At 38.1% G+C, this 13,913-nt stretch overlaps 1 protein-coding gene across 5 annotated transcripts in view; it reads left to right on the top strand.

Moving 5' to 3' along the window:
* The window catches only part of SP1 (Sp1 transcription factor), a 31,025-nt gene that overhangs the window by 2,871 nt on the left and 14,241 nt on the right, over positions 1 to 13,913 (top strand). For all 5 annotated transcript variants that reach the window (XM_088138041.1, XM_025163758.2, XM_025163759.2 and 2 more), the window contains exon 3: positions 253 to 1,678. In XM_088138041.1, the coding sequence (XP_087994167.1) occupies positions 253 to 1,678 (1,426 nt within the window). The remainder of the gene's footprint in view (positions 1 to 252; positions 1,679 to 13,913) is intronic.

Below are 13,913 nucleotides of genomic sequence, written 5' to 3'. Positions count from 1 at the left end.
GAGTAAAGTTATCTAGCCTGAGTGATGGAGATTGTTTATTTTGTTAAAAATCTTATCTGTGGCTTCTTATTGATCTGCCTTATATTGGTTAGACCAGTGTTTACAGTCTTTACTTTAGGTGATTGGCAAGTCATCTATTCTTAATTGGCTTCTTGCATGTGCTCCTCCCCAGTTGTTCTTGCTTTGTACAGTTGTCTGGGATGGTCAAATAGATACCTGACTCCTCCTTTCTTGTTCTGTATTTCCTGACAGGAGTCTCAGCCTTCTCCTCTAGCCCTGCTAGCAGCCACGTGCAGCAGGATTGAATCTCCCAGTGAGAACTCTGATGGTTTACAGGGGCAACAGGGAGGCTCAAGTGAACTGGACCTTGCTGCTGCAACTCAAATATCCCAGAACGCAAATGGCTGGCAAATAATTTCCACTGCTTCTGGAACTTCTGATTCTCCCAAAGATCAGGGGAGTAATAGCAATGAAGAGAGCGATTCATCTTCCAAAAACCGAGCTGCCAGCACTGGGCAGTATGTGGTTGCTGCCACCCCAAATATGCAGAATCAGCAAGTTCTGACGGGCTTATCAGGAGTGTTACCCAACATTCAGTATCAAGTGATTCCCCAGTTTCAAACTGTGGATGGTCAACAGTTGCAGTTTGCCACTGCTCCCACCCAAGTTAGTGTCCAGCAGGATGCCTCTGGCCAACTGCAGATAATTCCAGGGACTAACCAGCAGCTCATTGCAAACAGGTCTGGCACAGGCAATATCCTGGCTGCCATGCCAAATCTTTTGCAGCAGGCTGTCCCCATTCAGGGAGTAAATGCCCTCTCAGGGCAAACACAGTATGTCACTAACGTCCCACTGGCTTTGAATGGCAATATCACCTTATTGCCCGTTAACAGCATTGCTGCCAGTTTGGCACCCACGTCTCAGTCAGTTACTCTAAGCAGTTCTAGCTCTCCAGAGAACAGCTCTCAACCAGCAACTTCTGGCACCTCAATCAGTTCCTCCAGCATGGCTGTGACCCAAGCCAATACTGCCTCTTTCTTCACCAATGCTAACAACTACAGTGCCACTACCACAACAAGTAACTTGGGCATCATGAATTTTTCCACTGGTGGCAACGTGGGAACAAATGTTCAGGTGCAGGCATCACAGAGGACAAACAGCACTCAGAATGCTGATGCTGTGCAAGTTGCGGGAGTTGCAGTCCAGCAAGGACAACAGAAAGATATTGATCAAAACCAGCAGCAGATCCTAGTGCAGCCTCAACTTGTTCAAGGAGGACAAGGTAGCCAGACCTTTACTCCTCAAGATGCCCTGCAGAACCTGCAGATCCAGGCGCTCCCCAACACTGGTCCAATCTTTATTCGAACACCCACTGTAGGGCCAAATGGACAGGTCAGCTGGCAAACTATTCAGCTACAAAATCTTCAGGTTCAGAATCCACAAGCTCAGACAATCGCTTTGGCTCCCGTTCAGGGAGTGTCTCTGGGGCAGACAGGGAGCACCAGCACAACACTCACACCAATAGCTTCTGCCTCTCTACCCAGTGGCACGGTCACTGTAAATGCCGCTCAGCTATCCTCTGTACCAGGCCTTCAGACGATTAACCTCGGGGCCCTGGGATCTGGCATCCAGGTTCATCAGCTGCAAGGGCTTCCTCTCACCATAGCAAATGCCACTGGTAAGTAGGAGTTTCTCACAATGCATGTTTGTTGATATCCAAGTGCTGTATATTATTCATCTTAACTTGCTATTAAAACATACTTTGGTTTTCGTTACTGGAGGGATAAATTGGAGTATAAAGAACAAGTATACGAAAGGTTAGACATGAAGAAACAAGCTACAAAGCTGCATTTCTAATTCATAACATTTTCATGTCAGAAAATAACAGATTTTTCAAACATATGAACATTTTTCTTTTAAGGGTATGTGAATCTGTCAAAGCTGAAGGGGGCTGTCTTTGGAACTTTAAAAGTATAGAGAAGAGATATGATATCCATCACATATAGTTTGGCATCTGCTGTGTTTTTTCATTTTCTGCCAGTAGCTATCAGTTACAACATTATATCTTTCTGTACGGTCCTTACAAGTAGAAAAAATCTGTGCTGTATTTTTTTTCAACTAAGAAATAATGTTCAAGCTGGATTTAGATGGTCATTCATGCTGTGAATGGCAGCTGACTGCCACTATGTTCTGTTTACCACTATGTGGAGAGTTAGTCATCTGCCATGATTAGGTATGTGGAAAAGCTAGTTGATTCCAGAACCGTTTTGAAATAGGGGCTTGTGGCAATGTGCCAGAATGTTCCCACTTTGCTTGCTTCAGGGTAATTCCATGAGATTTTGGCCATTTAAAGAAAATGTTTAAAAATTAAATTTTCATACAAGTTTAGGATCCTATGGATGCCATCTGGTGGGGGGATCTTGTATGTTATGGTAACCATGGGCGCTGTGCGGCCAACCCCCAGTTTATGTATGGATCCTCAAAACCTTTCATTGGTAAATGTAGTGAGTTGCATAGAGTGCTAGATTGAGATCTGCTAATCTAGGTGTCTTATTCCTTCCTAGTTGGATGAAATACTGTATATGGAAAGAATTTCAAGGCTATAACATTCTGACACACACTGCAGCTATATGGAATAAGGCCACAAGGCAGCAGCTTCTTTACATTTGCATGTATATATGAATATCTGTGAAAGGATTGGGTGAATGGTGGGTATGAGAAGAGTGATAAAGCAGGTCCCCCAGGATCTGCTATAGCCTTTCTTAATTGGTTACCCTCCAAATGTATTGGAATTACTACTCCCAGAATCCCTACTTTGCAAATCCCTTGGTGTCATAGTTGTAACACCAGGGACATCAAAGTAAAGATTGAACTAAGAACTAAAAGTCTAAAATATATAATGTCTAGAAGGTCTTGTGGTGGTGTGTTCTCCCATACACCAAGTGGTTGGCTCTGTAGAGTGTTCATTAGTCATATAAGCCCTGCGTGTTTTCCATTTAGTCTTTATCATTGCATAGTATAACACAAGAAGATTAAACCATTAGTGTAGAGTTTAAGTCACTGAGTTCATAGTTTCTGGAGTTCACTGAAATGTTTTATGCATTGCTGATTCCCTCATTGCTCAATGATTCTGTGGATGGAAGAGAAAAAATTTGCAAGTAAAACTTGTGATTTGAGGATTATACATATGAAAGGGAAAAAGATAGGAAAATGCAAGAAACATTTGAAATGGGGTAGTGGAGTAATGCATAAAATACTGAGTTGAGTCAAAAGAGTCATTGACCTCAGGGTAATTTCTGGATGTACAATATAGGCTTTTATTGTATGATGCTGAATTAAAATTCAAGCTGATGCTAGAGGATTAAAATAAGAGTAGTACAGAATGTGCTTTTAAGTCATTACATGTTGTTTTCAGAAGGCCAAACTATGCGTTGTATTGAAAATGTTTGAAGTGAGGTGGTTGAAAGGTATGCACACCTCCCCTGTGCAGTAGACTTTGCTTGGGTAAGGAGAATAAAATTGCCTTTACAGAACAATATGGGGTGTGGGCAGGAAGATATTTATTTAATTTATAATGTTGATCAGTCAGAGTATTTGATACTTACTAAGCAGGTAGTCCAAGATTGGTACATTAGCACAATTAAGCAAATAGAAAGTTATATGAGCTACTAATTTTCACTTTTCTTTGTGCAGAATTTTGGACTTTTTCATTTCAGTGAACAGGTTTTTTTTATACAGAAGTCCTGGGTCAATATGTTGCACAAACCATTAGCACAAATAGTCTTAACTGTTTCATTAGAGAATCCTGAATATGACATCTTTCATAATTTCCAAAACAGCTCAGTTGGAGGAGTTGGAAGGATGTGGCTGCTAGTTCTGTTGCTTCTGTGAATGTAGGGATGAAGTTCAGTGTACAGGTAGTCCCCAGATTAAGAATGCCCAGGTTACAGATGACCCATAGTTAAGAACGGAGCCTTTTGTAGCAAAATTCAAGTTAAATACACAACGATTAGAGTAAAATACACAGTGGTTCAAGTTCATTACACAATACTACTTATACAATATTATACAATAATACTATTCCGACTTACATACAAATTCGACTTAACGACAGACTTTGGGAATGGAACTTGTTCTTAAACTGGGGACTACCTGTAGTGTGATCCATTCTTGACTTGCTTGTTTTATAGCAGTTTCTCAAACCTGCTCGTCTGGCTAGGAGTTAATGAATAAGAAATCCAATAAATATTGAGAGTATCAGGTTCAGGAAGCTTGCATTATATTATAAGTATCACATTGTGGGCTTCAGTCATAGATTTTTGTGTGTTATGCCTTTAAGTACACAGTTCTGGAATCCAAGTGAATTCTAGATTTTTAAAAAGGAGAAAAAATATTCTCAGTCTTCCGATTTTTAGAAAGGTTTTTGTAGTTGTAATTAGAAAATTTGTTATTTTTAATGTGACTGTCTACTCCCTATAGAGAGCTGGTTTGCTGTAGTGGTTAAGGCATCAGGCTACAAACCAGGAGACCAACTGGGTCAAAGCCAGCTGGGTGACCTTGGGCCAGTCCCTCTCTCTCAGCCCTAGGAAGAAAGCAATGGCAAGTCACTTCTGAAAAACCTTGCCAAGAAAACTGCAGGGACTTGGCCAGGTAGTTGCCAGGAGTCAGCACTGACTCAAAGGCGCGCACACACACGATTCCCCATATATTCAGCAAGTTTAATCATGTTAACTGTATTTCAGTAATGTTGATCTCACCCACTTATCATGGACCTATCCATTTTGGCATACCATTTAAAGGCCAAGTGCAGTGCTTAGTTTGAAAAGTGTGTGCATTTCTGTAAAAGTTCATGTTTTGAGACTAAGTCCTGCAGTTTTCCTTAAGGATCACCATAATTGATTCCATTACTGATATCAGGTCAGTTATGATCCCTACAGCTCCTCTAATTGCGACAAGGTTTTACTCAGCAGTAGAGGGGATGCATAATCTTAAATACATACTTGAAACATGGGAAGAATGTAGGACAGCTATGAACTTTTTTTTGAAATGTTTAACAGTCAGAATGGCATAAAGATTCCCCTTTCTTTTAAATTGCTATTTGTGAGTACAAAGTACAGGTAGTCCTCACTTAATGACCACAATAGGGACCAGAAAATTTGTTGTTAAGTGGGGTGGTTGTTAAGGGAGTCACGCCTGATTTTAAACCTTTTTTGCAGTGGTCATTAAGCAAATCACTGTGGCCATTAAGCGAATCACATGGTTTCCCATTGATTTTGCTTGCTGGAAGCTGGCTGGGAAGGTTGCAAATGGCGATCACGTGACCTCAGGATGCTGCAACTGTCATAAGTGTGAGCTGGTTGCCACGCACCCAGATTGCGATCACGTGGCCACGGGGGTGCTGTGACGGTTGTAAGTGCGAGGACCAGTTGTAAGTCCCTTTGTTCAGCACCATTATAACTTCAAATGGTCACTAAACAAATGGTTGTTAGGTGAGGATTACCTGTATAGTTATGTTGCAAACACTCCACTCTTAAGATAAAGAATGATGCAATAGAGCTGTGTCAGTCACTAGCTCTTGGCACTCAAAATCTGGCGCTGTGCTTTGAAAGGGGAGATTTGATACAGACTGTGCAAATAATTCTGTTTGGAAAGCCTTTCTTGTTTGTTCTTGTTCCTACTTTGCATTCATTTTTGGGGATACTTAAACATTGTGTTCTCCAGCTGCAATTGAGAACTTTAGAGTGATGGTTAAGTATTGCCTGGCTTAAGTTACTGTTTCCTCCACAAAGAATAATTAAGTTATTTTGAAGAATTGTGTTTTGTAGTGTGCTATTTATCAAAGAGGTGTTTGTTCTTGAAATCTCTTGACAAAGCTAATGATAGACAAATATATGCCTCATTAATAATTTTGGATTAATGGATACTCTGATTCTTTCACAGCATTGATATCAGATTTTCAAGCTGAGAAAGCTAAAACAATATGATTACGAGGCTATTACTTATTTGTGAATTTTTTAAAAACTTACATTTGGAATTAAACAGTCCAATTTCTCCATCAGAAGTGCAACTCTCTAGCCCATATTAATTCCATGTTTGCTGGACTTAAAGTTATGTTTACGTAATTCTAGCAGATCAAGGATAAGAAAAAAGGACAATTAAAAGCAAAGACTTCAGCTTACCGGAAATCTTATTTTGCAATTTCTCTGGTTGCTGAGGTTTCAACAAGTGTTGCCTCTGCAGTTGAAATATCTTTACAGCCACAAGGCCTAGAAATTTACTGTTTCAAATATAAAAATAGAATATAAAATCTGTGATTTTTTTTCAAAGATGTCTTTTTTCAAAGCCCTCTGCATTCTTTAGTTGTTTGTATTCATGCAGCCTTAAACTTTGCATTCCATATTTAAGCCTATAAGGCAAACTAGAGGCCGGGGCATATATGTTATATTTGGGTTTGTAACTTGCCACATGGCCCAGATTTGCATATTAGAGCAACTTTTAATGGTTCACTTTAATATCCCTTCTCTAATTTCCACCGTAGGTGATAGTGGCTTTTCTGTGTTCCGAATTGGGTATCTCTGACATTTCGATAAAATGGAGAAAAGTTCAGGCATATCTATAGTACTAATTTAATCATTATACCCCCACACCCTCAGGATCTATTATTTTTCGGAGGGGGTGAAAACAGATCGGTGGCACATAATTCCAGTTTCCTTGGAATAATTGGTGACAGTTGAGACGCTTCCCTTTACAGTGTAGCTGTAGTCTCTGGTTAATAGAGAGCTTGTAACCTGTAGTCCTCAAATCCTTTTCTTGCAGTTCTTGAAGCCAATTTGACAGTGCTTGCCAAGAAAATCTAGTCAGATTTCCTACCATATTGAGTTGGGTATAACTATAGTATGTGTCCTAAAATATATTAAAGACAGTTTTAAATACACACATACACACACATCCCTCTTCAACAAAAACCTAGGAAAAAATGGAGAATCCAGATCCTACCAATAGAGAAATATTTCTATATTACCCTGTTTCTACAACCTTCACTCACACAAAAAACATGAAGTGTAACCTTTGGTCACCAAAAGATTACCCATTCCTAGTCTTATTCAAAGATCTACAGTGGCATGGTACAGTTTTTTAAGTGTTGAGATATTTTTGAAGTATTAAAATAAATGGACACGCTTGTAGTGAACTCTGGTAAGTTAGAGTTGGTAGCACTGCTGAGCATTTCTTCTTTCTGCATTTTTATTTACAAGTTGCCTTTTTATTCATCACATTGAAGTGCTGAGTGGGATTAAGGCTCAACTTTCATTCCTATCCAAGTTCAAATATTCTTGGATAAAATCCCCTCTACTATGTTATGCAAGCATAAAACACATACAATATGCATGCATAAATCTCATTTCCATTGTCCATATCTATCAAATAAGGGGAAAAAATTGTGTAAAATCTCATAGGATTGAATGGACTTTTTGCTTTAGTTGGTCCACATTTTGTTTTTCACAGTGGCCAATGACACCTTTGAGATAATACCAAGCAGGGGACATTCTCTTAAGCTGTTACAGTAATCCCTTGATTTAGCTGACTAATGTAATGGTAGGGTATTAGTTAAAGCAAAAAGTTGATTAAAGTTTGAAGTCAGTGTGATGATGTGGTTTAGGTGTTGGACTAGGAGTGGGGAGGCCTATGTTCTAGAGCGCCTCAGCCACAGAAGCTTGACTGAGTGACTTTCACTCTCTTTCAGCCCACATATCTCGCATGGTTGCTGTTGTGGGGACAAATAAGAGGTGGGAACATTAGTTATGCTATCCTGTATAAAAGCAAGATATTAATCTAAGAAGTAAATAATAAATGTTTGTGGTAATAAATTTCATAGGCTAGTTATATACTCTCTGAAGAAGTACTTTTGTCCTAAATCTCCTGGTGAGCTTCATTGGATGACCCTTGGTTCTAGTATTTTGAGAGAGGGAGAAAAACTTCTTCCTGTCCACCTTTTCCATAGTAGGCATGATTTTTATACCCCTTAATAAAGTACTACCTTAATTGCCTTTTTTCTAGACTAAAGAATCCCACACATTTACTACCCTTTTCTCCTGATGGAAGGTGTTTAAACTCCTGGTGGTTCTGGTTGTTCTTTCCTGTACTTTTTACAGATCCTTTCTCATCCTGGCTGCACATTAGGTAGATATCCTTTTTCGCAGTGGTTGCTCAGTTGAATCAGTTTCCTAGTTGAGTTATTAACTATAAGAGCAAAATATTTTTCCTGGCTGGTTACAAATCGTTCAGGCCTGATCAACATATCCGTGAAGTTAGGATTTTTTGCCCCAAATTACATCAGTTTACAGTTACCTAACTTGAATCTCATTTTCAATTTGGTTGATCATTTATTTATTTATTATTTATATATCCAATTTATATGGCCTCCCATCTCACAAAAAGTGACTCTGGGCGATGTACAACAATTAAAGCAATAAATATATTAAACTGTTGTTATTAAAATGTAAACCTAGTTTTACACATTTAAGATTTTAAAGAGCTGGGTAAGACTTCAGCTAAAGGAAGTCATGTGCTGATATACCCTGATTTAATGATGTAGCAGGTTGTAGCTAGAAGAATTTTTATACCGATTGGTATTTTCTTGCCTTTTGTCCTTTTAAATGGTTAGGAAAGAAGCATTGGTAGGACAGAGAGATGATGTACCTTCAAGACTTTATGTTGCATATATTTATTTTAAGTAAATATAGAGATTAAAAGCATGTTTCTAGATATTTTTGTGTTAAATTATCTAGTTATTAGGTTACAGACAGTTCATAGTACTATACTTAAAGGTTATGATTGACGCTGTAAATTGAGTTTGACCAAACAGAAGATTCCATCCCATTTTGTAAGTTGGCATTCAAGTGTAAATCATATTTAGGCTTCCCCTTTGAACTGGAGTTCCACCTGCTTAGCTGCTTAACCTTTTGTGGTTTGAACTATAACAAATGAGAAGAGGGGCAATCCCAACAGAACTCAAACTAGAACTGAACAAATAAATAAGGTTTGTAGTAGAAACATATTTGAGCTTTTTGATCAGTCTGTTAATTGGAAAAATCATTCACTGAGTAATGAGGAAAGGTCCTGGCTAATTAAATGTTTGTCTTGGAAATTTATAATTCATATTTTATCAGCAGAAACAGTTAAAATATAATTATGGGAGGGAGCCCATATTCCTGTATTTGACTGTACCTTCAACTTATGTCTGTATAAATTTAATTTTTAAAAACTTTTCCTCAGTGAAGCAAATGTTGAAAATAGGCAACTTGTGCATATCTCATGCATCTAGTAATGCAAAGGAATTGTGACTCCCCTTCATGACTCTTTGTAGCATTGTAATTTGTACAAATTTGATTGTGCAGCCTTGTTTTGAAGAATATTTAACCTGTAAATTCAGATGTTTGTTCAAGGACTAACACTGTAGTTTTCAATTTGCTTGTTTTACTTTTTGTTGAGATGCTGGGTTCCTGCCTCCCTTAATGCACAAGTTGCTTGATAAAGTGCTTTTAAAAAGAAGGAAGGGTATCTGTGTATGGAGCTAGTCTGGGCTCCTAGACGCCTTTGTTCTTTCAGTTCTTTGTACAGATATTCAGTGTGATGTTCAGCAAAATTTGTATCATTAAGCTCATGGCAAAAACACTAAACCAAAGCCACACAGTTTTGCATATTTAATGTTTGTATTTTGGATGCTTGATTCCTTTACTGTTTAAGCTTGGTTTGGAAAGCTAAAATGGCATTTGAAGATATACCTTGTGTGCAATTAAGAGTTTCTCTCACAGATGCAATTATGTCCCCAAATAATGTAGTTAGTCCAGATTTTCTGCTGAGGGAAGAGTGTGAGAAAAAGCTGCAAGCTATCACTTTGGGTAAAGGAAAAGAAAACTGAGTAATGCTGGGTTGTTGTGGGGGGGTGTTTTTTTTTGCCTGCATTTGCATCTATTATAGTTTTTCTCCAACTGGATGTCCTTAGGCTCGGTTGGACTAGAATTCCTGTAGTTCCCTGCTCATACTGGTTTGGAATGACTGAAGCTGTAGATCAACATATCAAGAGAACAACAAGTTGGAAAATGCTGTTCCTTGTTGTTTTTCCTTGTTGACTGTACAGACTGAGCTAAACATGAAGCTATTGTGTGTCCCTCCATGATCACCCCTTTACTGATGCTTACAGCAGCTTCTGTGTGATAGAAACGAAGGCCTGCCCTGAGAGGATAGCATATACCTTGGCTCCCCAAAATGGCACCACAGCACCACAGTAAGCATGATTCTTGGCACTTACCAAGTTGTCTGTCTTACATATTTTTGAACAATTTTTTAAATACAAAAAATATTACTGGAAAGCAAGCAAAGCATCCTCCTCAAGCATAATTTGTGTTTCTAACAGTGTCTCTATATCATACCTAGACCTCAAAGTTATTCTTTTAAAATGATTTGTATCTAATGACTACATTTATTAGTGACTGGAAACCCCTTATGGACATTTTGCTGAAAAAAGAAAAAAATGAACTAGTGGTTTATGGGGGTGATTATTAGAAATGGTAGGCTATGGAAAGAAGGAAATTATGTTGTAACCTTAGAAAGGGTAAAGTATGAATGTGCTTGAACTGCTGTTAAGAAGACCAGAAACAACTACTCTATAATTTCTTTTCTTTTCTTTTCTTCCTTTCCCTTTTCTATTTCTTTCTTTGCACTTTACTTACTGAATTACTTTTCTTTATTTCCCTTACTTTTCTCTTTCAAAATTTGTATTGTTTTTATTTTTTTTTAATTTCTTTAATAAAACTTATATATAAATGATTTGTATCTGTAGCCCAGTACTGGCTTTGCCTGTGATACATGATGTTTTCTGGTTGGTCCCATCCATTCTGGCACCCATTTTTCAGATTTTGGCCCACTGGTGCAAATGTACCCCTTGTTTGGAATTCTTGTCTTGTAAGTATGTTTTTGGAGGGTGATAGCTTATAGCAGAGATGGTTAGTTGCTCCTTAACTTATGAATGTAAATGGTGTTGATAATAGAGCTGTGTGGCACTTCAGATTTGAAGGCAGAAAGGGACTTTGGAGCTCCTGAAGCCAAACACTTCTCACATTGCGCAGCTGCTGTAGAGGGCAGGCACCTAATCCTGGGGAGAGGCTTTGTTGTTTTGAGGTGTTGCAGGCAGAGGCTGTGTTTCTACCGAGAGCGCTCCGATTCAGCTTTTTGCTTTCAAATCTGAACTGCTCCACAACCCTACTGGATACTTGGGGGTTGTGAATGGTTTTTTCCCGCTCTCCATTAGTCAGTTTACTTGTAAAATTATTTTTATTTTATTTATTTATTTAAAAGTTAACTCAGTACAGAGATCTTTGAATGTGTTCGATTGTGAGAGCATTAGCGTTAGATTTTGGACTTTTACTCCCAGCTTATTAAATATTAGGGGGCTCTCCATGCTTTGGAAATGATTTGGAAGAAGTCCTTCACACTTAGCACCAGCCTAGCCCTGCCATCTATTCATTAAAACACATACATCTTTTTTCAAACTTCTGTACAAGCCTGGGGGAAAAAAAACACCCTGCAGCTTTAAGAATGAGTAATTAAGATCTGCTACTTTAAAGATTTGATTAATGAAATTAGCAATTTTTTTTTCAGGCTTGCACAGAAGCCTAACCAAAGACATAAACACTTTAATGAATAACAGAGGTACTCTGCTCTGAATCTAAATCTCTGAATAATTTTGTAAGCACAGACAACTCTACTAAATATTAGCATTTAACAAGATCAATTTCTTATATTGATTTAGCCATTCTTTAAACTTGAAGTGAAGTACATCCAGCGGAAAAGTCTTAACAATAGGGTGTATAAAATAGACAGATTGGTCATTCAGCTTATTGGTGAATTCTGATTAAGGAATCTCAGACAATAACTTTCCTATGTTATAATCACACTGCTTTGATTGGCATATATCTAAATTCCTTGTTTTCACCCTCCTCTCAGGTGTGAAAAAAAAGCTGAAGAAAAAATAGAGTACCTTACTTAACTTACTTAAATGTTAGCGTTATCCAGCTTCAATCACTTTTCTTGGCTGCTTTTTATCATGGCCTTTCTCAATAGAAATGCAATTTCACCCTGTTCTATGAGAGTGCTCTCCTTGTGTTATTTTCTGTCTGAGCTCCAATGTATTTTAATCTGGCTGCAACCAGATAACCAGTCAGTAGTACTTAGAGTCTGGCCTCACTAGCACATTAATGAGTCAAAACCTCTACCAGTGATCTAGCTGTGTGGCAGGTTGGAGAAATGACAAACCACAGTTGTTTCCCACTTTTTTTTAAACTGGTTTATAAACTCTGCAGAATTAAGTCTGTCAGGGATTTGATCAAACAGGTGGATTTTAACTGACCTGTTTATGACCAATACTGCTCTGCAGATTCTGTAAGCAAGTGAGTGAGGTAGTCATCATGCTTGATCATTGGCTTGAAATGGGATGCAACCTGTCCCTGCTTCAGCAGTAATAAAGGAAAGAAACTGGGAATTTGTAAGCAAAAAGTGTCACTGACTGTTAAGAGGAAAAAGGTTACTTACCTATTGTTTTTGTAAAACAGTCTAATTGAAATGCTCAAAGAAATGATGCAGATGAGTCCTTAATGCTCAGACTAATTGGTTTGAAGTGACCATGGTTGATGAATGCACTGAAGCAGGACAGATAATTTATGGCCCTTTAACTTTATTTCAGGGCTGAGCAGCTTCTGATAAGAATAACTTTTGCCATGCTTAGGCTCTTGTTTTAGTAGATTCTCCAGATTGATGACAGCGAAGTGATTGATTGCTGAGAAGTACAGATGTTTAAAAAAGAAAAATAACAAAATGGCTGGCCAAAGAACTTGTATTACATGTTTTAGTTTAGTTGCAATAGTGCCAAATAAGAGGTGAAAAATATTTCACTCGCGTAACTTATTACTGTGAATTGGAAATAGGAACAAGATATACTGTGGTTTGTATGGACAGCACAGTTCATACTTTGCCCACATCAGCTATGTTTATTTCTAGTCCCTGTTTTGTGGTAAGTGTGCAGCAGTCAAGAAAGTGATGACCTGGAGTAAGTAAGTAAGAGTATGTGTCTTCTAGGATAATGTGGGGACAAAAAGATTAAGAAAATAACAAAATAGAATTTTAGCTTCGGAGTAATAGGAACCCCAAGATTCCAGCTGTTGTAGATTTGTTTCTAACTCTGATGTTAGCAATATAGGTTACTTCTTAGTAACATCTCAATTGTATCTGCAAGGAAATTAAGATAAGTTTTTTTAAGATAAAATTAACTGTAAACAAACAACAAAAGCACAGAGTTATGAGATCTGTGCCTGAGCTAAATCATAATGCAAATCTTGAAAACTAAACCCAGCCCTTTAGATGGGTGAAATGCTCAGTAACTAAATCAGAGGATTGCATTCCTATACTGAGTCAACCATGTTTGTTGTGTTTGAGAACAAAGATGATTCAGTGGTATAACACTCATTGCAAAGAAAAGTTGATGCCATTTGTGTATTTAAGCAAACAACTGAACAAATGGAATTTTGAGCTAAGACATTTGAAGACTGCTCCAAATCTCCTTGTAGTTTGATAGTGTCTCATAGGGTGAACGTGAATCTGTGTTACTAAATTTGCACTTTCACATATCATGCCATATTGTGGATTCATTCCTAATGAGTAGAGGTTGCCTCCCCCCCATGACTACTTGAATTTATCAAAATCAGACTGTGTAATTATTCTGTTTTCCTTTTACCTTTTGTACAACCTAATGTGCCTGAAATGAATGCCGCAAGTGAGCAATGCCCTTAAACTGAGCAAAGCATGTAATCGATGTACCATAGAATCTCTTTGCTTAGTTAATGTTTTTCAGCCAAAGATCT

This window comes from Python bivittatus, unplaced genomic scaffold (assembly GCF_059951505.1).
Source record: "Python bivittatus isolate LINGU-HERP-01145 unplaced genomic scaffold, Pbiv_v1 ctg000220_np1212, whole genome shotgun sequence".
Lineage (NCBI taxonomy): Eukaryota > Metazoa > Chordata > Lepidosauria > Squamata > Pythonidae > Python > Python bivittatus.
The sequence above is the reverse complement of the archived record's forward strand: the minus strand, read 5'-3'. Positions and strand labels throughout refer to the sequence as shown.